Source organism: Chelonoidis abingdonii, chromosome 3, assembly GCF_003597395.2.
Source record: "Chelonoidis abingdonii isolate Lonesome George chromosome 3, CheloAbing_2.0, whole genome shotgun sequence".
Lineage (NCBI taxonomy): Eukaryota > Metazoa > Chordata > Testudines > Testudinidae > Chelonoidis > Chelonoidis abingdonii.
In genome coordinates, this window is record NC_133771.1 from 135,124,279 (window position 1) to 135,150,396 (window position 26,118).

The 26,118-nt window shown below is 44.1% G+C and overlaps 1 protein-coding gene across 1 annotated transcript in view; it reads right to left on the reverse strand.

Annotated features, from left to right (window-relative positions):
* Window positions 1–716: 716 nt before the first annotated feature.
* Window positions 717–26,118, reverse strand: part of ARV1 (ARV1 fatty acid homeostasis modulator) — a 68,392-nt gene continuing 42,990 nt past the window's right edge. Inside the window, exons 2-5 of the mRNA XM_032806398.2 lie at window positions 8,002–8,121; window positions 4,117–4,270; window positions 2,046–2,270; window positions 717–1,419 (exon numbers count right to left, since the gene is read on the reverse strand). Of these exons, the coding sequence (XP_032662289.1) occupies window positions 1,313–1,419; window positions 2,046–2,270; window positions 4,117–4,270; window positions 8,002–8,121 (606 nt within the window). The 3' untranslated portion in view covers window positions 717–1,312. The remainder of the gene's footprint in view (window positions 1,420–2,045; window positions 2,271–4,116; window positions 4,271–8,001; window positions 8,122–26,118) is intronic.

Genomic DNA, 26,118 nt, shown 5'->3' on the forward strand with positions numbered 1-26,118 from the left:
CTGATTTGTGTCCATTTATCCTTTTCCAAGCAGTCAATAAAATGTAAGGACAATCAGAACCAAGCAATTCTAAAAGAACCTAGCCAGGTCCAGGACCATGATTAGCAAAACTGTATGACTTTCCATGTGTGAAAGTCTGAGCAATTTGAAATGATCTTTTTTTTTTGGCTGTTTGGTGTTCTGTAATGTAATTTAAATGAAAATCCAGGATTATAACTGGAATGCAGGATATTAGTTACCAACTGTTTGTAACTTAACTTTCATATGTTTAGGAAATGCTGAATAGTTAGTGATTTTTTTCTGTATTACTTATCAAAACAACTGAAAATGTGATTATATTGTATTATTTTGACAAAATTTTCAGAATTTTTCGGTGCAGAATCCCCCCAGGGGTAGTTTCTGAAGCACTGTAAAGTATCTTTTCTTAAAGGCATAGACCAGATATTCAGCATAAACTGGCAGATTTACAACAAGTTAGGATCTCACCTATATTACGTGTTAGACCACTTCAAATCAATTTTACCACACAGTTTGGTTTGTTGTTGCTGCCTCTTGGAACCCCATCAAATATTGAAGTTGAAAATTTTAAATTAAACCTAAATTGATTTTAAATGAAATAATCAGAAGCCTTTCTAAACAATTTTTTAAAAAGAAAGACATTTAGGGTTTTCAAACACACCCTTTAAAACACTGTCACAATTATTACACTTTGTAGATTAAAATACAAATAACTCCTTTATTGTTTTGGCTTGTTTCACAAATATCCAAGAATGAAGCTTAGTCTGTCCATTGTAATTGTACTGTACTACGGAGCAGTCAATTCTGGCCATACTTAGTTCTTTATCTGTTCATGACTCTTAGGAAAACAAAACCAGTACTTTCTCAATTTCAATTTTCTCAATTACTCCTTTTCTCTCCTAAGGAAAATATCTCATTCAGCTCCTTCTGAAAAAACATCTGAAGTAGTGATTGGTGGTAGTACTGAAATTATTAGCCTTCATTTTTCTGTTACAGCTGGATCTATGGAAGCTATTAGGCTAGTGGCTCACACATATTTTTGGTGTGAAAGTAAGCAAGTTTAGACTGACATTTTCTGGTATAACACATACAGTTGCCAGACTACTGGAGTTTTCCATTTTAAATCATAACTGTTTCCAGTCAATTACCATGGAAAGTTTTTGTTCATAAAACTATTTGAGGCTGATTTGAGGCTTGCTGTAGGAGGATAATTCTTTGAGAATGTACCATGTTGGTTTTTCTTTAGATTTTCAAAATAATCCAAGTTTTAGAAAATGGACACTGGGCTGCCTTTTCAAACATTCCATCCCATTCTCTGGAAGAAGTAGACTATACCATTTTCCAAAATTAATCCACTCAAGATGGCCAACAAAGTGAGCGTTTGGCTTAAATTCAAGGTAACTGCAAAAGAAAACAGAACAAAATGCTCAGTATGTCCAATAGTTGCATTACTGTGAGAGAGGTTTAAACAGTTTGGTCAAAACCTCTCTGATGTCCATGGAAAGTTTGCGTGAGGCTTTTGATCAATATGTATATTTAAGCAGGTCATACAGAAAAGATCTGCTTTAAGATTCTATGCACACCTGGGAAGAAAATGCCTCCTTAAAAGCTAACATACAATTTTCAGCTTCAGTAAAAATGATGACAATCAAACTAAATATATGTTACAATATTACACAAATCATGAATTCTACTTTCCTTCTATGTCTGAGTGACCCATATTGAGTTGCCTCAATTTGTACCTGATTTGCACCTACAGAGACAATTATTGTGAGATAAGTTTAAGTTTTCCACACACATTTTCTGCTTCATTCACTTTTGATGAAAGGTCCAGTGTTAAAATTTTAGGCTAAAACAAACAAACCAACAAACCACCCCTATTTCAACAATACTTCAGACATGAAACATTGTTTTTTTAAATCACTGAAAAAGTAAGTAGAACAATGTATAGTGGTAACTTATGTAACAGCAACAGTATCTCTTACATTTAACAGATATTATACTAATAAACAGAAGCAGAAAAGTACCTCTAATCCCTTGAGAGTTTGATGTCAGGACAAATACTTTTATGAGTTTGAGGCACAAAGGCGTATAGTCGTGTTCCCAAATAACAGCTGGAATCAATAGAAGTTTTCCATAGCTAGACAACAGCAGGGCTTTCAGAAGAAAGATGAAGTCTGACTTTGTTTTCAGGCTCTCAGGTCTTGCTAGCCAAAGGGCAGTAAAGATGCCAACCAAAAATGCAGTTTGTTCTGAGTAGAAAATGGGACACACCAAATCAAAACCTTTCTTGATTAATCTTAGTGAAATGACAAGTGCCAAATACAATTGAGCTTCTATTTAAAGAAAATTTAATAATCGGTTATGAACAAAACATCCTCTCATTGCCTCTACACCCACCATATATCTTTATTAACCTAGCCAAGCATGACTCATTCTACCAATAACCCAAATCAGTCCAATCTCCAGCAAAAGGATTCAGTCACTTCTATCTATATGACTGCACACGACAGGAAAATGAATCTGCAAACTTTTCTCCGTTTCTACTTTTCCTTCCTGAATACAGCCTGTCTTTTCAGCTAGTCTTTATCCTGTTTAGCCCATGTCATCACTAGGTATGTTCCCTGAAAGGTTAGCAACAAAGAATCTTTTGGCTCAGTGAAGAACACAAAGGCTCAGTGTGTTACTGAACTAGTAGGCCTTCCCTAAACTAGTAGCTTTTGGATTAATTCACCATCAGTGCTGCTCTAGCAATGGTAGCATTGGAGGAAGTGCTAGCAAAGACCAAGCTCAGACACACTTTTACCACTCTTTAATAAAACCTGCTCAGAGCAACGTTAGATACAGCAATATAAACACCAATCCTTATCTACAGTAGCACTTTTGCTGAGGATATGCACAGGTGATGAATTAGTTAGTTTTTGGTAACATAGCTATACCCCTAGACTGAAGTTATTAAGGGTTCTCTCAACTTTGAAGTTTATGGCCCTATTAGATGTGTCTAAATTAGACAGAAGTACCACAAGGATTTAAATATACTTTAAAAGAAAGTTAAATTTTTATTTTTTCCCCTTCTGTTGTTTCAAATGCACTTTTAGAAGCTTGGAAACAACAACATCTCTTCCCTACCTACCAGGCTTGTCATTGTTCAATCTGACAAATGTTTTAAAAAAATTTATTTAAGGTTCAGAAGTCAACATGTTTTTTCCTGGTTACTTTATTTTCATAAGCATCATCATCAATATCATCTCAACTCTAGGAATAAGCTTTGCAGTGAATCAATATGTAAGGAATTGATTTTTCCAGTTGCTAATTGCCTCTACAGTAAAAGAATTAAAATAACATTTGTCCAGTCAGGAGAAGTGGTTTTAGTTTTCTTTTCTCTCTTTCTCAATGGCATGTAAAACAAACTAGCTATAAAGAATCCATACAATATTTCTCAAAGTTTCCTAACATTTTTAGAATAGGACAAATTCTAAACTTGAACTACTAATAGGATGCATTAAACAGGTTATATTTAGAAGCAGTATATTTTGGACTGATTTGGCTTCAACATGGGGAAAGGCAACTGGCATTAAAATGTTATGGTGGGCAATCTAAAAAGACACAAAGTACGTCGCAGAACATGTTCGTTAACTGATATTTGAATCAATTATACCTTACATAAAATGCAGCATGCTGCTTATAGCTTAGAATAAGGCATAGCTGTCCATTACCCCTTATAAACAACACCATGTAAATGGATGCCTATTCAGACCTAGTATTCTGAAATACTGTCATCGTCTGGCACTTTGATATTTAATGCTGATCACCCCAGACTGCACTGCAATCAGGTGATTGCCATGTACAGTGGCATTAAAGGAAGGCAGGAAACAGAATATGAATAAATGAAGTAATTTATGTTGTGCTATTTTTTCCTGAAGAACCACAGAAATGTTTTCAACTGTCTACATATAAATCTATCAGAGAAATCACTCAGCCACCTCTGGGGTGGAATATGTCATGCATTCTGTACTAGCAAATTCTTCAATGTATTCATCTTTAAGATTTAATATAAAAGATCGTTTGATAATGATATGAAATAATCATAGTTCTCACCTAAAGAAGCAATTCCAAACATTCTATAAAAATCCCATTCTTTGGCATATCTGATCAAGTCATCAGGGTCTGTGTTTTGGCTTGAATCCTGTAGCTGCAGCCACCTGATATAAGCTTCACAAAGCAAACAAAATATGCAAAGCTTCCCATGAATCTGATATGAAAGAATGTTGACAGCATCAGTATTAAGTATTTTAATTCAAGATCATCTCTTAGCATCTCTAGGCACACAAGTGAGGTAGCTTTATTACTTTTGCTCAAGAATAGAAACAAATGACCTTTGTTCAGTTCTACCAGATTAGGACACTTTTTAACAACAATTAGCTGCTTTAACATATTAGCCCAGTTGGAGAGTTTGGGCTGGACATGTCATACGAGCAGCTCAGGGCAGAAGAAAGCATAAAGTTGTGGTATGTGAGTGTGTTTGGATGTGGAGGGGAAAAGGGGCTCAATGCAAGCATAATTCAGTGTCTCAAACAGAGCTTAAACTATCACCAGAAAAATGTGACTGTAAAAAAAAAAATGGCACAGGGTGTGTGTGTCCAAAATAAATGTGTATCCATATTTAATGTGCCTGGTTTAAAAATAAAGTAATCTTCCATCACTAGCAATAGGAAAACTCAGTCAGAGATGCGACTATCAGCCTAGTTCAGGGATAGTCTATTTTTTGTCCAGTTCCAAATTTCTTGGTCAAAGTATAGTCAAGATTCAGACATCCATCCAGCTCCCCTCCCCTCCCCCGCCCTGTGCTTCCCAATTGCCTGCTAGCTCCCTGCCCACAGAGTTAGGTGATCTTATTTCCCTAAACTGAAAACAGGATGCATGGGGCTGGCCTGAGCCACCTGGCATTGCTGCTTTCCCCCCCACAAAATGTTTCCCCATGCCCCCAGTTGAGCCAAATAGCAGAAATGGAGTGGGAGGGAGAGGCATGGGTATGGGCTGGGACCTGGGCAGCCAACCAGGGTGTGAATGTATGCTTTTTGAGCTTGGAGCCAGGAGGTGAAGCTATTGGACTATGATCCATTGGGGACTGGGTAACAGAGGGACAAGAAGGAGGCTCTGGGTCACAGGAGGGACCAAGGAGACTCCAGATAGCAGCCTGGGGAGATAGGGGGAGGCTGGGATGTGGCAGAAGTGGGTAACTGGAGGTGGACTGGGGAGGTAAAGAAGCCAGTTGGGGCTGGAAAGTGCTCCAGGGACTGGCACCAAAGGACAGGGGGGTGGGGAAGACATGAGGCCAGGGCGGGTGGACGGGCTCCAGCGAGCTCTGAGGGCAGGTGGGCACAAGGCCTGGACGGGTTCTGGGGAGGGGGACCTGAGGCTGGGGGGTGGGCTCCAGAGACTGCTTGGGGGCAGGGAGCAAGAGGATGGCATGGGGCGGTGGGCTCTGGGGACCGCTGGGAACACAAAGCATAGCTCTGCATGGCTCCGGCCCCAGCCCCAGCCCTGGTCCCAGCCCCAGCCCCAGCCCACGTGTAGAGGCGACACGTAGCTGTGGCTAGTGGGGAGGAGGCAGGGGGAACGGATGAAAGGTTCTGCAGGGGGTCACATCATCCCCCCCCTAAATTCTCAGGGAGCCCAAAAACAAGGAGAGCGCCCCCTATGTCTGCTGCACAGGGAAGGAGGAAGCAGCAGGGCGGCTGGCTGAGCTCCTCCTCCTCCTGGAATCCCATGCATTGCCTCTGCTTCCACGTCTCCCTCCTGCCCCCACTCACCTTGGTGGATGATCGGCAAAGCAGGCAGCAGCACTGGGACTCCAACAGCAGGAAAGGCAAAGCAGCCCCACCGGGGGCAGGGAGAAGAGCTTAGTTGGATGCCCTGCTACCTCCCAATGCTGCATGTACCCTTTGCTGAGCAGTACCAGAATTTGAGGCCTTGAAAGTCTGTTTCCCATTCAGAGCCGAAATTAGTGAGCTAAGAGTCAGATATTTTCGTAGTGTGGTTAGTTTGATTACAAGATATACGTGAGTCCTGCTTTCTTGGGCAGAGGTATTCACAGACAAATCCCTCTTAGGTCTGGTCTGCACACAAAGCTGTGCCAGTATAACTAAAGGTGTGAAACTGGTGCAACGTTTGTGTGTATTCTATCAGTTTAAAACTGGTTACATAATTTTACAGGTGCAAGCAAAACTAGTACAAGCCAGGTTTAAGCCATATAAGAGTCCACACAAGAGGTCTATAAAATCATGACTGGTGTAGAAAAAGTAGGTAAGGAAGTGTTGTTTACTACTTCTCATAACACAAGAACTAGGGATCACCAAATGAAATTAATAGGCAGCAGGTTTAAAAACAAATAAAAGGAAGTATTTCTTCACACAATGCACAGTCAACCTGTGGAACTCCATGCCAGAGGATGTTGTGAAGGCCAAGACCATAACAGGATTCAAAAAAGAACTAGATAAATTCATAGAGGATAGGTCCATCAATGGCTATTAGCCAGGATGGGCAGGAATGGTGTCCCTAGCCTCTGTTTGCCAGAAGCTGGGAGTGAGCGCCAGGGGATGGCTCACTTGATTACTTGTTTGGTTCATTCCCTCTGGGGCACCTGGCACGGGAGGCCACTGTCAGAAGACAACGTACTGGGCTGAATGGACCTTCGGTCTGACCCAGTAGGGCCATTCTTATGTTAACTAAACCAATTTCAGTTAGATTGGTGCAATTTCTGAATATAGATAAGCCCTTTCAGAAGCCTCAAGACATCTCTATCCTGTCTCCAGAAGCAGGTATTTTGCCCCTCAAGTCTTATTGCTTAAACTCTGTGCTCCTTTTCACCCGGGAAATCACTAGTCCACAATTGCTCACCAAGATCACACAGCCTAGAATGATGACCCTGAGTGACTAACTTTCCTTTTGTGCAGCTGCTCTGCAGCACAAAGGGCTTGTCTACACGGTGTGATAATGCACACTAGAAGGGTATGAATTCTAAAGTGCACCAAAGTGTTGTGCATTAACTGGCTTATGTAAACCCTGCTGGTGTGCATTAAGAGTTTTAGCAGGAACTTTTTGTGCACATCAGCAGGGTTTACATTGGCCAGTTAGCGTGCTACACTTTAGTGCACTTTATAATTCACACCCCTGCTGTATTCATTGTTGCACTGCATAGACATGCACATAGGAACTTCAGAATTTCAACTGCCAGACACATGAAAGTGCTTTAACCCACACAATACTCTCAATAGCTCTCTGGGTCGTGTCATTGCATGGCAGCTTTAGCTCTTTCTACAGCATTTCACCGTGGGTACTTATGTATCAGCGATTCCTAACATGCAAGCCATCATCATCATTTGCCATAATTTTTGTAACTTGTTTTACTGCAGTAGAGGAAGCCTGTAAAAGAGTAATACTAGTCTTTTCTAGTATAGTAATATGTTAGTATTGTACCTTATATTACTGCTGAATTTAAAAAGCTGCATTTCTAGTGGTGATTGTAATAAGCAATTTGCAGCAGAAGCAGACCTCTTCCAAAGGCTCTGTTCAGAAAACAGACTACTGAAATATGGCCCCTTCTTGTTCAACAGCTCTGCTCCTTGTCTGTATTCCAAATCACGTGCGCTCACTCTTCTGACAAAAATGAGTTTAACTCTTGCAAGCAATATCTTTAATCTGACAGCTGTGTTTGCTAACTCTATCTGGATGGTAGCTCTCCTAGCAGCAGCTACGGAGTTTAGTATTCCACATGCTTTGTTTACAGCATTAGACCCTTAATTTGGGCAGAGAACGAAATAGTAGTTAAACTTTTTAGGACTTGTGGAGGGGCAGGAGAAAGAAAATAAACTCTTAGGGCAGCTACTAAATCTTGTTTTTACTGTGATTCTTATTTACTTGTCATCAGAGTCTCATACATAGTGTACAAAGCCAAAGGAAGAAAAAGACCCAACAACTTACATTTATTTGTGTATTGAAAAGAATATGCCTGTAAGCCTGTGTTTTGCATAAGATGGCATTAATCAAGATGATAACAGGATCATACTCAATGTACTTGTCCACAGGTTTCTGGCAGGATTTCTGAAATTAATAAAGTAACAAGAAGTAAGAACAAGCAAACAAGCATGAGTTTATTTTAAAACCTGCTGTTTTTATTTGTTTACAGCAACACTATAGTGGCATCAAAGTATTTCTTAAAATTATGTCAGGATTTCTATGATGAAGCCCCTCTTTGCAATAGATTTTAATTCAGGCAAAAAAGTTAGCTTCATTTTTTTTATCCTGGCATTCAAGCTTTCAGTTGGTTTCCCCACCCCAACAAAATAAAAGATATCAGCTATTTTTATATGTTCTAAAATAAAGTTCTGATTTATACATAACAATAAATTACACTTGGGTGTGCTACATGGTATTTTGGGACATCTCAGTCAGACAACGGAGTGCCTTCAAACATCTAAGAAATGCACCAGCATCGCTGATTTATATTTTCTTTTTTTAAAAAAAACTAACCCTATATTGCAATAATTTCTGTTACGTAAAGAAAGATAGTTCAGAGTAGAAAGCTAAGAGACAATGTTGGGAAAAGAACCCTCTTCCTTGTTGTGAAGCCCTTTCACAGTACAGTAAAGGCTGTGTCATCTGGCCCTGTATCAACCGGAATGCTCTATAAACCAGCATTTCTAATCTTCATAGAAAGTCTGGTTTATAGTCCGGTTGGTGTGGGGCCGGTAGGCTCCCTGGAAGGGTGACATGTCCGTGCTTCTCCTAGGCGGAGGAACGGCCATGAGGGGTTCAGAGTGTGTGTGGGGAAGGAGGGATGTGGGGCTGGACTGCAGGGCATGGGCTCTGGGAGGAGTTTGGGTGCAGGGTGTGTGGGTGCAGGGCAGGGAGTTGGGGCATGGGAGGGGGAGCGGGGTGCCAGATCTCAGAGGCGCTCACCTCAAGCGGCTCTCTGCAAGCAGCAACCAGTCCCTGCACCCCTAGGCAGAGGCGTGGCAGACAGCTCTGCGCACTGCCTCCGCCCTTACCCAGCCCTGAGCACTCGCTCCACAGCTCCCACTGGCCGAGAACCTCCATTTTTAATCCTCTTATTGTTGGAGAGTTTAAGAATCCAAAAACAGTTAATGAAATTTACCAGAAACTTGACCCCATCTGCTCTCCCCTGCAGGGGCAAGGAGCAGAAGCTTGTCCTCGGCAGCCAAGCTTCCCCATCCCCGCTCTTTCCCCCAGCGTTGGTGCTTTTCCTGCCCTCCCCCTTCTTCCCTACGCCAATCAGCTGATGGGCCCTAGCGGAGGGGGGGGGAAAGTAGCAGCAGCGGCACGCAGCTCGTAGAGGAGCAGAGAAGAGGTAGGGATGGCCTTGGGGAAGGGGCTGAACGGGCATATCCCTTCCAGCCCCCTGCCATGAGCCACTCAGGCTGGTCAAAGCGTCACGGCAATACCAGAGAGATGAGCTGGAGTGCCAGCATGAGAAGCGCAGTGGGAAAGTAACTGAATACAATTTATCAGGAAAGTATTGTCTTAAATGGAACAATTCTATCCTATTCTCAATTACAGTTAGTGACATCCTACTCCTGCTATATTTGCTTTCCACAGCTAACTTATTATCAACTTTTCCATGAGTGATGTATCTGCAATATTGTATGCTAATATCTAAACTTATTGTTAATTTATCACCTAAAATTTGGATTGTTGCTAATTAGTCTATATGTATTTATGACTTTAAAAACAAACTTTGTGTGATAAGCTAAGCAGTACTACCCAGAATAATAGAGTATTATTTCTATAACATTAACATGAGGTTTAATAAATATTTTATCTGTTAAATGGAAATCAGAGAAACAACAGTGGGTGACTGGTAATACTTGCTTGACCAATTTCCTGTTAGTGAAAGAGACAGATTTTTGAGCTTTACCAACCAAGCTTGAAAGGCATGTCTCTTCACCAACAGAAGCAGGTCAATAAAAAAATGTTACCTTAACTCACCTTGTCTCTCTACTGTCTTGGGACCAGCACAACTATAACACTGCAAAACATGGAAATCAAGTTTCGCTTCAAATACTATGCAGTTAAACAATGCAGATGTTTACGCCATGAAGCCAAGCACATCAGACTTATCACATCTCATAAAACTAAGTGGATTAGTCATGGTGACTATTTGATGAGTAACTTCAGTGAAACTCAGGAGCCTGTCCGGTGTCCAGAAAGTGGGACTGTTTTCCTCTGGTTCAGTATTAACAAACTGGTATTAAGGGTTCTGTTGATTCGGGGGGGGCATGTTCCAGATTGGATGGCAAAATGAGTACCTGGGCCAACTTGTGGTTATTAAAAAATTCAAGTTGTTTTGCCAAGAGTTGAGGGTGTTAATGCGGTGTCAAGTCCTATTTACAGTTTCTACTTTAAAATTCCCCATGATTGATTTTAATTGTATATGATATTCTTCACTTATCCTAACTATCATGCTTTTGCCACTGGCTACTACTGGGGCTTTCACCACACTTATGTCCAGATTATTGTTCCCAGCTGCTGCTACAGGTTGCCATAATTGTACTGCTTCTGCTGCCTCCCCAACCCACACATGAAGGAACAAAACCAGGCTGTAAGGACTTCTTGGCTTCCTCTTTCTTAGTCTTATGACCTCCATTATATTAAGAACACAAGGTTTCAATGTTTATCAATTCCAAATTCGTCCTTGGTGTCCACCAGATAAATGTAGCTATCTTCCCTGTATGTCAAAGGTATCCAAGTGTTTATTTGTGGGGGAGATTGTTTTTTACCTGAAAAAGTGCTTTCTTGCTATACTGGTCTGTGAAGAGACAGCCAAGTCCAGGCAGACGTCTCTTCCTTTCTCTCCCCTGGGTATGGAAAACTGTCTGCAAAGACCAGTAACAAACAAAAATAAGTATGAAATATCTTTTGACTCCACTCCACCTGCTTTCACAAACCTATGCTAACATGGTGGTCTTGTATTGCTAGTCCCTTCCAACCTAAAGTTTAAATAGACCAATGTGATCCTCCCAGTGGGCTGGAGACGAGAATGCTAGTCTGTTTTATGCAAATATATGGGCCTTCACCATTTGAGTCCGTGCCCAGCATATCAGTTCCCACTATTCTCTTAGGGATGGCGAACTGCTGTGGAAGTTGAGGCTATCACAAAGTCATTGGAAAATCTTGGCTCCTGCCAACCTAATAAAATGGAATGCAGTATGTGGCAAGCTGAAGCTCCCCTGAAGTAACAAGAGAGAATACCATGTGCCAAATGGTGGCTGAACAAGTCTAGGGTGCTGATGTGAGGTGAGTTTGCTTTAGAGCAATCTTCATGATCTCAAGACAGCCCTGTCTGTACTTTTGACTCCTAAGTAGTGCTAGATTTTCTCATATTGAGGGCTCCGTTGGGGAGGGAGGTGCTATACTTTTCTCAAAATGAGATCACTTAGATATTCTTCAGAAGGAGGTCGCTGCTTGGAGCTGTGCAAGAATCACAGGAACAGTTTTGCCCGTGTTTAGTCATGTCCATGCAGCTCCAGCACCCAGGAAAATGTCAGTACATTGATGAAATCTACATCATCAACTTCATATCAGAATATATACCTACTCCTCAAAGGCATGATATCACTAATATACTATTTCTAGGCCTGCAGTTTTATCAGGAATAATAGCCCAGGCTCATAAGGAGAGCTTCATTAGAATTTTTTAGATTATTTATCTTTCACTTCCATTTTATCATTCGATGGACAATTCTCACTTGCATATGAATGTATTTTTCTTTCAACTCCGATTCTCAGATGTGATGAGTGTTCCAGGGTCTCTTTCAGCTCATGGTAGTATTAATATGGTTAAGGAAGAAGCAAATTAATTCCTTCTTCCTGAAATTTGGATCAGGGCTCTATCATAAGCCAACTCCCAAATCTGGACCTTGCGTCCAGAAAATCTGGGTGCTAGCATTGAAACCCTTCTAAGCTTAATTACAGCTTAGCTTTGATCTTGCTGCCACATTCAAAAATTCCAGTTTCCCCTCTGGTCTCCCCGAAACCTTCCCTTGGCAGAGACCCCAGCCCCAGAAGCCCTGAGTCTTACCCCAAAGGAATAACCCACTTCCCGTTCCCCTCTCTCTCCCCACCCAGACTTTCCTCTCTGCTGGCGCTAAACCTTCGAGGTACTGATGCAATCTCTTTACATCACAATACCAAGAGCATGTCGTTCCGCCTATTCTACAAAGAACAAAACCCCAAATACAAGAAACGAAATGATTCTCTCTCTTCCCCTCCCACCAATTCCCTGGTGCTGCAGAGGCTGGTTACCCCTCCGTAGATTCTAAACAAAGAGAATTCCCCTCCCCTCGTTTCCTTAACCTACCCCAGAAGAGAAAAACTCGAAACAAAGTCTTAAAATAGGAAAACTTATATTAAAGAGAAGAGAAAGAAAAAATACATTTAAGAATATAATCTTTCTGCATTAATTTTGACAAACAGAGGGATCAGGATGATATATTACTAAAGAAAATTATATCGTCATATAGCTCTTGATGCCCACATAGAATCTCCATATTAGAAAACCTCCGCCGCATTGCCTGACAACACAGTATGGCTGACTAATAACCATGACAGTCTTTCATTTAAAGCCTTACTAATAATTAATGGGTGTATATTTCCTTGCACTGTCTACAATAGGGAGAAACATGTAAGAACTTAATAAGCAATTAAGAACGCATAGGACCGTATACTAACTATTATGTCTTATGCAGACTATATATCATCTTCAGACCTCCAAATTGTGCAAGTTCATTCTGCTCCCCTGTAGCTGAGAAAATTCTAGATGTCGCTCTGAGCTTGAGTTCTCGTCCCATCCTGTCACTGCGTCATGGCTCGTTGTCCTCTAAGAATAAGCGGCACTTCACAGTAAAAGATTACGATCTCACATCCCACTCTGTTGAGCATTAATCTAGTTATGACAGGCTCATGACAGAGGTAAATAGGCTCTGAAACAAAACTACTCGGATATATAGTGATATGATATGAGTGCAGCTGACTCCTATTTTGGATCCTGAAATCACGAGATGTACATAGAACGACGCTTTCCACTACTGTCAGTCTGTACCTCTCAGGGTAAATCTAGACATCAATCCCTAGGCACACGTAACGTGCATTGTGATTCTTCCTCAACATAAAATAGCCTTTCCTAGTCTATAAATATCCAATCTACTTATCATCTAAGGCATGAAGAGTGTTGTTTACAAGAGAATGGGATGGAAAGTGTGAGATAGTCAAACCTGATTAAATTGGAATGGAGATGTGGTAGTGGAATCAAGCTGAACATACACTGCCTAATTCTGTCTAATGTGAGTAGCTCCAATTCAGGAATAATTTCAAGTCCTTCGATTTACGATGGTGATATCCTGGTCTTGTAGATTTAGAACGATCATGGTCACCCTAATGAATATCGCTTCTAGGTACTGGTCTCACCAACAATCTCTTCCACTCTACTAATCTCACCCCAATACTTTTTTTTTATTTCACTGATGTGTCCAAGAGTATCTTCTTTCGGGCTGGTCTATACTGCCTATTCTCCTCTGTTCATAGATGTGGATGATAATAATGTGGGTGCTATTATTAATAAGGATATGTTATTCAGACAGATGGTAAGTTAGCAGACCCCCAAAGATGCAGCAGCTCTATTAGTGTATAACGCTGGAAGCTCAAGAACTCAAAAATTGCGAAATAGTATGTGTGGAAAAATTGGACTTGTGGATGGGATTGATGCAGATGTGGACTGTGGGCCTTGCTGCGAATTCTACTCTGCTAGAATATTATAGTCATCTAGGCATTAAGGCAAGGTATATGCAGGAATCTAGCAGGGTATATCTCCTAGGCTGACTGCTCATGCCACTAAGCTGGAAGAGCACATAATGGGGTATAAATTCTATGTAAGGCTAATGGGTCGGTAGGGCAATATAATCTCGTCTGTAAGTGACCTGTCACTGTAATATGCTCTTTGAGTGAGGAGGAAAAGACGTAGTGCGTCTTTGTATAGTTCTTGTAATGATTGGATACAGACATGTATCGAATAGAAACACATTATTCACTAGACAATTGTTATGGCTGTTTCTTCGGGCACTGGTACTCTAGATATGATGTATCGGAGGAAACACAGCAACTCGGTCTCTCTGAATAGAGCTCCTGTATACCATAGAGGCAGAGCTCACGTCGGAAGATTGCTCTACTACTAATCTATAGTGCATCGCAAGCATAGGGCTCCTCAATCTCACAAGTGGCAGTGTGTTGATCTTGTCGCTCAAAGTCATTCTTCTGCCATTTCATTGACTTTGGCTAAGTGTGATATCTCGAGCTAACATAATGGGTATAATGAATGATTTCCTCTGTGCTCTACTATCTCTTCTCTGATATCCCATATGTCTGTGTGTACCCGTTTCGCCTACCATCAACGAGATACTTCCGTTTCGTTAGTCAGGGGCATAATAGAGGCGTGACGATGCACTTGAAGAGTTGCAGATTTTTAGTTCCATTCCTGTTCGTGATCTATACGCAAATGATGTGGTCAGTGAAATTTAATACTGCCTTAAGGTGTAATTGTAATATGAGGGTCCTAGGAAAATGTTTATATGGTGAGTAGATATTATGGAGTAGGCCAATATCTATAGAGAAGCTGAGAATAAGGCCTGATGTGGCGGGAATGGCGCTCAATCATCCACAAAATGATGGGAGGACACCTGGATTATTTTCGTGTTCTAGAGATTTCATTGTTCATACACTCACTGTGTCGCCCCCAAGCTTATCTGGTATCGCATAGTAGTAAACTGACAAGTACTCTTTGTATTGTGCCACATCAGGACACTCGACGTCTTCACACTGATAACCCATTCTTAACTGCCAGAAGTTATCGTTGGGAATCGCTTTAAGCCGTCTCTCCAGAACGGAAAGTACCTAGGTCAGGCTGTGCTTTCAGCATCGTATGAGATTCGGGTGATGAGATAGAGAGTGGCATAGTGTTCCGGGCAAATATAACAAGTGGTGTAATTGTGCGCTGGATCCTATAAGTAGGACCCTCAGGTTAGCCGTCTACTGTAGGCATGAACAGTGCCAAGTGGCACACTCTAACGCGATCTGTGAGTCAGATATACTCCTAGCATATGACTGTGCTTGGTGCATGTGATCTACTATGTCTCACTGTCGCTCGATAGATGACATTGTACCTCCCTATGTACCCCCTGATTGCCCTAAAGAGATCAGTGTCAAATTCGGCAGTAGGGATTGGGGAAGAACCAAGGCAGTTGCTATGCGATACGTTACAGTGCGAGAGATATACTCTCATATATAGTCTATGTGTCTGGTGCCCTTCTCGACCAAGTCTCTCTCCTCTGCTGTATCATGCCATAGGGTGGTACGAATTCCTCAGCCAGATGCGCATACCTCAGTAACCTAATCAGAGTAGTCTGGTAAGTGACGTGTGTGCGAGTAAGATGTCCCGGCAAGCAATGACCTCTAATCTGTCCTCTCATGCCACTACCATCACGATGTTTTAATGACCCATGGCCAGGGTATTTGGATTTGACCTGAGCTAAACATAATCAGCTCTATTAGTTACATCCCTAGAAAGTAGTACATCACCATTGAATACTGTTCCTTCGCTAGGCCCAAAGTGGCTAAAGTATCACTGTGGTTATATAGATCGCTCCACATAGTATCGCAATCTTGACCTCAATCTATGTGGCTCTGACACTCTGAAAAATCACTTCAAAGGTTATAGAGGAGTCTCAGGAATTGGTGAAGTTGTTTGGCTGGCAGGATAGCTTGCTCAAGACTCATTGCTTATTGGTCAGATAAGGTGTGTAATTATAGATGTGTGCTCTCAAATATCTATATGTGAACTACGGTCAAGTTCATGCAGAGGTGTGCGCCTATTCATACTTGTTGGGTATACTATGATAAGAGAGAATCTATATGTTCATATATCTCTTTCAGCAACATGCCTTAAGACACTGTGCCGATGAGAGCGGGAAACAGCAAGACACAACCATGAACAGACACTAGTTTCTGATCGCAATGTGCCTACAATAAGAGACCATAAAATACATGGTACACAATCAACCTGTTCGTGTGTTCTCGTTTCTTGGAGTCCTAATAGTGCAAGATGACTTCGTGCATGATCCTCATGGGCAGAGCTTATTTCACTTTAGTCAATCCATGAAGCCAGCTCCACACATGCGTTCTTGCCCATGGACATGGAGCATGTTTACCTTTTTCTCTATCCATAAATACACTCCAGAGTATCATCTAGTTATTAAATATATCGCTCAATCCTCAATATGAGCTTATGAATCTAGTGCTGTCTATATTTGCGTGAGAAGAAACGGCTCACATGCAGCGTGTGTGGGATCCTGTGATACTATGCATCAGGGTCAGGATTATCATAGACATTGTTCTCATGAGTCAGTTTAGAATTCATAGCTGCGACATTGGTGAAGATTCAGAAATAACTACAGGTATCCACTGCTGTACACAACTTCTCATTCAAAGTGTTTGCAATTTGGTATGTTCATCCATACAGTCGGTACTCCGAAGGCACAACAATCGGTTGTCGCGGACATAGTTAAGTCATCTGACTAAATGACACATGTGGGATTGTATGAGCGTGCTCTATCTCATAGCATGAAGTGAGCCAATTGGCGCAGTGCTCTGTCGATCTTCCAACATACAATAATAATCCCCCATCAGTTAGTCATATCATTATGGATAGGTGAATATGTCTCTGCGAATCTATCTCAATGGCAGTCCTCTCATAGATAGGAGTCCTACCTTCCATGTTTGCTGTACAAGTGCATCAACAGGGTGAAGCATTCTAGACCAGTGGCAAGGTATTAAGCGGTGTGCTCTCTGTGAATAGTGATTTTGGTAGTATGTGACTTGGTACGCTATGATGAGATTAGTGTGTTGACGAATTTAGCTGGCTCGCGTTCCTCCTCCTGAGAGATTCATGATGACCGCAAAAGTCAGGTGCAAAAGGGATAGGCCTTTGTTGCTCGAATGTGGCTGATATAGACAATGGGCCTAGAAAGAATCATTGGAGAGGGGTAGTTAGGTCCTACTGTACATCGATGTGAACTTTGTGCTCGCAGTCGTAGAGGTTTTTACAAGGGTCGTGGTCGATACAGAGTCGCTCAGAGAAGCCAGCGACCCAAAGACATAGCTGAGTGGTCACACTAGCATCTAGGCGCAATCCGCTATTGCGCTGGCTCAGGTGTATTACCTACTTAGACTTGTGGTTCTCGTTTGCCCGCGCTCTAGGCTAGCTAGGCAGTGGGGAAACGGTTTTTGTCGTGCCTTAGCGATTGGGTGGGGCAGCTATCCCACCACGAATTCTGTGTCTCACGTACGATCAGACTCCTTTTAGTTTGCGCTCTCAGTTTATGGTGGTATTCTGGTCGGTAGATGGTGAAGGTGACAGGTACTGAAGGAGGTGACGAGCTTCATGTCTCGCCATTCCTTATTTCTAGGATCGTCCGTGGCTCGCGCATTAGTGGACTCTCGGATACCTTTGCGCCTAGAGGGGTTTCCCCACACCTTAGGGTATTACTTTATAATTTTTTTATTATAAGTTTGTCTGTTACAAAACTTACCCTCGATCACCCCTCTCAATGCCCGCGGTACTCGCTTCTCAGTCTGGCCGAAGTACCCTGCTGCTTCGCCTGTGCCTGAATGGGCAATTACAAGCTGAGGTTTGCTGTAGTGAAACATGTGAGTGTCGCTCGTGCAGAGATCAGGAGGACGCAGGCATGGCAGCCACGGTCTGCTCGCTGCAGAGTCTGAGGGATCCAGGTCTCAGTCGGCGTGCTCGGGAGCATGCCGGTATTAACTGAGACGCATTATGGACATGCAGGCCGAGGCTCCACATGAGGTGGGGGCGCTGCTCCTATTCCAGCTCGCGGAGTTTGGGCCTGGCCCTCTTTTGTCCTTGCGTAACGTCGGCCAGTGAGAGGCGGTAGTGCGAGCTTTGCCCTATCCGCACGCTGGCCAGAGCTCCACAGACGGGGTCTCAGTTTGGGAGAATGGTATTGATATGTTCGACGTGATCTTGTAGGGCTCATTTGCCGAGTGGCTCTCGCAGCGATGGGTTTCCGTCCTGTGTAGCAGCGCGGCTCGCTGGGTCATTCTCTACTCTGCGCCTGGCTTGCGCGCTATAGGCCGACGACGAGCTACACATGCGAGATGCTCGGGGTTTATCCAGCTCGCATAAGAAAGAGAAAAATTGAAGGACGGTCCTCAGTATGGGCTGAATGAGTAAGTCGGGCCTTTTGCTCCATTTCACCTGAGGAAAGAATACACATTCTTCATGCTTTTTGCTTTTAAAGCTGTCATGATATTGTACTGTGGCTGGCTTGCGCCGTTCTTTACATCTCTGGGGCCGAACTAGAAGAAGCAAACTAGAGAGGACTTGAGACGTAGAAAAAGGGCCCAGCCGATGTGCTGTGGCCGGTATTTGTCATATTATGTATTTGTGGTCTGCGACATCGGCCAGAGCGCGGCAAGCCTCGCGACCCCCGGTGGAGCCTGGCCGGAGCCCCAGGAGCCGGGCAAGCCGTGCTGCCGCCGTACTCCTCTCGGTCGTCGACTCCCTGGTGACGCAAGAGCGCATAGGAGACCGGCCTCAGGTAAAGGGAATAGATAATTATACATAACTTTTGACGTCTTTTATGTCTTCACTGGACAAGTTTCCTCCGAGCAGATACTTCCGACGAATACGATGAATTTCTCTGAGGCCCTAATTTTACATGTATAGCGCCCCCCTTGGGACCCTCCTTCGAGCGGCTCTCAGCTGATGGGTGATCGTATATATGAAGTTCCGCTCGGAGACGCTCCATCTTGTCTCCTCTCATCTTCGTCACGACTACCCCTGGGTCCGTAATAATTAAGCGCCGCGCTGAGGCACAGGCCCGCGGCCTGCGCACGCTCTTGCAAAGCTGCGCTCCAGGGCGCGAGCAAGACTCCCATGACGTGAGCGAGCATGTTCCCAATTCTCGTTCCTACCGACTCGGGTCGGGTTTAGTCGCGCACAAGGTTAGCCAAGCCCTTAAAGGGCATTTCGCCTGGGTAATGTTGCGCATCTATTGTGTCCTTCTGCCCTCTCATGCAACTCCTCGGATGACCTTATGTCCTTCCATAGTGCCCCCAGTTTCTGGCGCTCCCTCCTTGCCTTTGGCTAGACTCACGCGCTTTCAGTTTGCCATGCCTCTTCTCTCAGCCCACAGCCACCTTTCTGGGGCGCGTACAATCACCCCTGTACCTGATCTCACATTGGCACACTGTCCCCTGTTTTCGCACTCACCCGCATTGTGCGCAGCCATTCTCCAAATATCGCGCCAGAGACGACAACCACACTACTGCTTTGCGTATTTTGCAGTCAGTCCCATGCTTATTAAGTCGGCATCATACATTCTCGTGCTCCGTATAATATTGCCACTTTGCTCCATACACCGTTGTTTCACTCTCATTGCGGGTATACAAACTACACCTACCTGAACGTTAGAGACACGCCAGCTGGCTGGAAGCCAGGCTTTCCCTCTGCTACTCTCCATCTGGAACTTCGTGCCTAGGCGTTCTAATATCAACGCGCTCTCTGGCCAGCACGCGCTCGCGCGCCCCTGCATGGCCTTCCATCGACTCGAACGCCTATGCAATGCCACCTCGCGCTGCAAGCCTTTAATTTCGTCCTGTGAAATGCCCTGAGGACACCCATCAACTTCTTCCTGTCGTGCTATAGCTATGCCAATCTCCCTTTGACCTCCTAATCCCAAGCCTGTAGCGCGCTTGCCGTTCTCACTCGCTATGATCTCTCCGACTGGTCATGCTCCTGCAGTTTCCAGGGAGCCAATTACACCACCTGTCAGGGCGCGTCTTTAGAACTCGTAGGTTCAAACTATCTCGCACAGGGAAGTTGTCAAATGGCAGGGGAGCGGAGCCACTACATGGTTAACGGCAAGTTACATTTAATAAACCATTCGCGAGACGCAATGCAATACTATTGTAGTGCGCAGATGTGTCCTGATATTAATTAATTTATTTTACACTTCCCGTGTTGTTATGGATTAGAAGACTTAGAAAATAGAGCTAAGCTCACTGAACAGAGGAATTGAGAGGCTAGTTTTTTCCGCTTTTATTGTTTATAAGTATACCCCTGTATCACGTATCTCGTCTGTGGTTCTCTTTGTTTCGAATTTTCCTGGTATCTCTTGGCAGGCCTGTTCCTGTGTTTCATGGTTTCTTCTACTCCTTACAGTCTTGCAACTTTTTAATCTCTAGGATAGCATTCTGTCGTTTAAAGCAGGACAAAATGTCATAAAAACATGCTTTACACCATCTGCTTACATAATCACCTTGACATGTTCTCTCTTTGGATTCTCCTATATGGCTTTGCTCTCCCGTTGTTACGTTGCGACATAGGAATGGAGCAGTATATTCAATGAGTCATTTTTATGAATGCAAAAGCACAGAGAGGGACAGCTTAGAACTGGTTAATACAGGAGCCTGCATTGTTTTTAAGAGTTTTGTTAGCATCTTTTACACATTCTGTAGGCATAGCACAGAGACGCTACTGTTTGAACTGCCATGGATAGAGAATTGGGGCGAGGTGTATCCAGCCACACGTGGCTCCAGGGAAGGGGGGGGGGTTGCTTCACTGAATGGAGCCATGGGGTTTCTGTGACTTGTGGAAAAGCAAAGACATGCTACGGGAAATCAGTGCGCTTCCACATCTAGGCATGCTTGAGGCAGCCATTAGCGCCCCTGCTCCCAAAACATTGATCTTTATATAAAACTTCTTTTACAGGAACAGGTCTCCTCTTCTGGATTCCTCACTACAAGTCCCAGCGGCCTGCCGATTGGCTAGGCCTTCTTCTGGCTGGAAAATAGCTCTGCGCTGCATGACTCCTGGGGAGTTCTCCAAACCCTCATACCTCCCCTCTCGGTTTCCTTACACCTCTCCCCATCCTCTCCGGCACTGAGCCCAGGCGTTGTGAGTGCGAAGCAAGACCAGAGAGGCTGGAAAAGGTATGCTGGGATACCATCCTAATACCCTTAGGAGGTCCGACAATTACAGCGCTGAGGGTGTCCACACTGTTATGACGCCAGTCGCTGCAGCAGCCAGCCGCTTGGTCTCGCTACACCCGTTAGCGGACCCGGTTGTAACAGCCAGCGCTGCAACTCAGTGGCGGTCAGTTGCAACAACGCGGATCTGCTTGAGATTTTTTAAGTGTGGACACCTGCTTACAGTTGCCGTTGCTCGTACTCCCCTTACATGCCGAGCGGCGGCGCACATCTGATTCTCGAGGAGAACTAGCGAAGTTTGTGAGTGCACGATTAGCCTCGAGACGAGAACATATTCGAGTATTGATCTGTACAGCTCCATTAATAGAGATGGGAGATGGGGAAGGATTTTTCCGGAGGGTGCAGGGGTGGAAACAAACTTTTGTTGTATGTGGGGATATATCAAAAGGTTGAACTGGATATGCGTTAGCTCTAATGATGCAGTTATAATTAATCATATCGTCTTCTGGTGAACACTATGCATTACTCAATCAAGCCCACTTATATAACTATCGCTCATCCATCATCTCTGTCCTCTCCTCTCCCCTCCTCTCAATGAGACAGGTTGGCTGGATAAGTTAGCATACACACAATCTGCTCCTTTGTTGTTGAGAGAGATAGTTTCATGCAAAACAGTAAAATCGTATAGGCTAACAGAAGATTTCAGTAACATTTAAACTATCAAACAGCACCTCGTGGATATATCAGCTCCTCGCCTAACGCAGATGGTGTAGGCGCGCGGCAGAGCTGATTCGGGCTGACTCTGAGATCTGTGGCCCCTTCCTTATCGAGGTGAGTATGGTGAGGTCATCGATGTCTGTTGTTCTGGATGTAGAATCGGGTCCGCCGCCCCGCCAAAGAATCCTAGCGCAGGATTAATAACTCGGCGCATAGATGCCTTTCGTGCTAGACACTGGTGTAATATAACATATGTCTATACTTTTGTGCTTATAAGAGATCAAGTGGCTGTCTCGGAATACTAATCTCGTCGAGGTTCGTGTGGCTAATGTATTATTAGCTTTCTGCTAGGATTAGAGGTAGAATAGCATGTTGTCTCGCGCTCAATCGTACATGATAGCCTGAGAAGAGGCGATCGCGACATATGCATATAATCGGTGCATTAGGTCGTATCCCTGCACGTGACTAGCTATGGTTGGCTAGATCGCAAGCACGAGAATTGGACTGCTCTAAATTATACAACTTAGGATCTCGTGAATATCTCCTCATATTTATGAACTTAATCTTACTCACACTTGACATTCTACAACTCGCTGATACGATAAATAGTGAATTGCGCTCGCTAGGTATACAAGTGTGAGGTGCAGATTAAATCCTAGAGTCTCTATCTCAATTAACTTATAGGCTGCGCTAGAGCAGAGGTATTATCAGATAGTTGAAACGTTATCCTCTCGTCGCTCGCACATATACACGCATCAATGACCATCATAGACTCTGCTAGTGTCCTGGTGATATTGGTATGATGAGACATTTGTCCGGCTACTCCTCTGCTGGACTAATTCCATATCCCGTGTGAATGCTCGTATGCTTTAGTTAAGTGAGATCTAGAGCATGTGATCTCGGTGGCTCTCTGTCAGGTATGTACTAGGTCTGAAGTGCAATGAAACTTGAGTGCCAAATCATACTAATCTGGATGATAGTACAGTGCAGTCCTCGGTTGCTTCAAATTAAATGTGAAGTCGGCGCGAATACCTCCTATGTCTTAGTCAGTGTTGTGCGTTAATGGATGCTCACGCCCAACAGAACACGTGATTTCATCGCATAAATATGTTTAATTGTGAGATATGGTGGTACAGTGTTCGGAAGGCAAGACCGTGGCCTACAGAATTCCCTTAGTGGTGATCTCCAGTGATGACTAAGAGCTCCATTGGGTCAGCGCAATGGAGCATGCTATGGAGTGACGCGTATTCCATGGATAGTTACTCTGCAGCGAGATGAGCACTCAATCTCAACATTAAAGATGAGAGGTTGGTTATTGTGACTACAAAGACCGGTGATTCACGTGCCGAAAGGTGAGCACGTGAAGAAACCTTTCATCTATTGGTCACTCTATACTCGCCACTCTCCTAGTGTTCTTTCTGCCTTGACGCGTTCACTAAGTGCGGTGGTCGTGTCTTAAGTCATCATCATGATGTCAAAATATAGTAAGATATGAGGAAATGCCTCTAAACGCATCAAACTCAACAGATTGCAAGCGGTGAGAGTCAGGACAGAATTGGCTCATAATATGTTTGTGCACTAGAAAGCTTTCAAGTGGAAGACACTACAGACGTCAAAATGTTGTATAAATTACTTTCCCTTTACTGAGGGTTTTAGCTCTGTCACATGGTTCAAAGCTAGCCAGCACTGATTTGCAGACCCAATACCATACTAAGTGACAAATAACACCATGGTTTGGTTTCTACTTCAGTCCTTCTCTAGTTTGCTTATCCAATGTAAAGGTCACAGCAATATGAAAATCTGACAGCTTTAAAGCAAGCAGGTGAGAATGTTATTCTTTCCATGGTGAATGAAACCATCATTTATCTAATGCTGCCCTTCATTTTTTTTTTCTTGATAAACCGAATGCCTGGTGTTGTTTGCAAGCCAGGCATTAGGAAATAAACCAGCCCTGCTACACAGGAAAAAACCCCTTACTACCTGGCAGAATGTACAACAGGAACTTTCAACATTTCCAACTGAGCCCCCTTTGGGAAGCTTCCCAGGAGCCTGAGGGCCAGCCAATTTGATGATTATGCAGATGTTCAAGACAAGGCCTGTAGTGCTGAGTCTAGCTCATATTTATATTATATCTCCTGAGAGCTGGTGAAAGCTAGCTAAAAGGTCCGGGCACCTTACACTCATAAGTGGTGCTTCTTGATATCTGATGACAGGAGGCATGCGGTGGTGGTAACACCTTAAGAAACCTCTAGTTGGGTGATATGTGTGGGCCACTTATGATGGAACAACGCGGTTATGGCCCTACGAGCGGTGCAAGCTACGGCATCTTCTATAGTTAGTGAGTTGCTGCGCGAAGACACTCTCCTAAGATAATCTCAACGAAGCAACTAGTGTAGTAGGACCAGATGTGCTATCAGTGATTAACTCCAGTGCTATCTGAATATCTCGCGAGTAGAAGCTAAGAACTAATCTTGATCCTTGTGTTTGAGTACGTTGCGAATTCGCGCTATGACGGTGTCATAAACTTGTTCACCTGGTTCCCGGCAACTTGCAATCTATGTCTCAAATTGCTTCAGATTCATTTTTATCTTCTGTCTGGTGGGTTTTGGTCTGCTTTACTCTGACTAAAATAGGCAGAGTCATTGCAGTTCTAAATGCTCCTAGATCTCTCCTCACCTTACTTGCCAATGGCCTTACAAATTTGGTCGCCTGTTTGTTTCATTCGAACGGTGGGCACTTTGGCATCGTGCCATCTCCATATTCTCTCACATGCTACCCCATACACTAGTGCTCAGCCAACCAAGTCAATCTGGCAATATACTGCTATCACATAGATTCGTTGTTTGCCTCCTCGCAAGGTTGTGGTGTTATGCATTAGCTTTGAGATGTAGTCTCTAGATCTATCTCATTTGCTGGTTGAATCACTCCATCTCGATAGACGCTCTTGATCAATGATGTTTGCCAGTTTGTAGTCATCATTCCATGAGGTCTCATCGCAATGGCGCCTATATAGTCCGATGGTGCGTCTCTACTGAGTTACTCTCTGCTTGTTTTCAGAATGTTCTGTACGATGCGGTGTACAGCTCGACTCTTCATAGTAAGTAATGAAATGAAAAGCTCGAAAGTTAGACAGTGTTTGCCTTTTAATTTTCCGCTGTTGGTGGATTGTACACATAATTTCCGATAGATTCCTATCACAGAACTAACGTAATGCATTGTTCCTCACGCATTCGTCAATTATGTATCCTTCTTCCCATCTCTTGAGACTTTAATTCACAGCCTATTCAAAAGTGCTGGTTAATTGAGTCAATTTTTGAATCCCAGTTACCTCTTAAACTGCGTGGCCTGCTACTCATAATCCCATTATAAAATTGTTTCTTCTCTGCATCCAATAAATTGTGGTTCCCCTTAGAACCTGGCCAAAATATACTGGGGGGGGGGCGGGTTGGGACCCATACCCTAGCACAAGGTGGGCAAACGTGACCACAGGCTCACATCTGGCCCGTGGACCCTCCTGCCTGCTCCACTGACGCTCCTGGCCCAGGAGGCGTAGCCCCCAGCCCCACTCCTGCTCGGTCCCCTACGTGCAGGCGCTCAACACACTTTTGCTGCCGCTTCAGTGCTCCAGCAGCTGGCAGCAACAGGTGCAGATGCTTTGGCCTGACGCTGGTGCTCTGTGCTAGTGTTGGTGGCATGTGGCTGGTTCCAGCCAGGTTGCGTGACTATTGCACTGCCAGCCACGATTGCTGTCCAGCCAGGCGCGGTTAAGGGGTCAGGGTAATAAGTTGGGGTGTGGATATGAGGCTGGCTGAGTTCGGGTGGTGGTCGAGGGATGGGGTTGTGGGATAGGGGTCTTGGGCTAGTCTCGAGGGTGGGAGCGGGTCGTTGATTGAATGGGTGCAGGGTCCTGGGGGGCAGTCAGGAAGGGAGGAGGCGTTTGGACGGGGAAGTGGGGGTGGGCAGTGGTTTAGGGCAGGCAGTGAAGAGGGGGAGTGATGGGGCAGGTCCCAAGGGGCAGTAGGAATGATGGAGGAGGGGTTGGATGGAGGTGGGAGCAGTCGTGGATGGGAAGTTCCGGGTGGTGGTCAGGGGACAGAGATGGTGGGGGTGGGATTAGGGGTGGGGGGGCCTGCCACGCCATCGCCACGCCTGGCCTGTATTGGGAGGCACCGTTTCCCTAACCAGCCCTCCATACAATTTCCAAACCAGATGCAGCCCTCAGGCCAACAAAAGTTTGCCCGCCCCTGTCTGAGCACCAAAGCCTGGTGACCTCAATAGCACCTAAATGGTGGCTTTCATACTT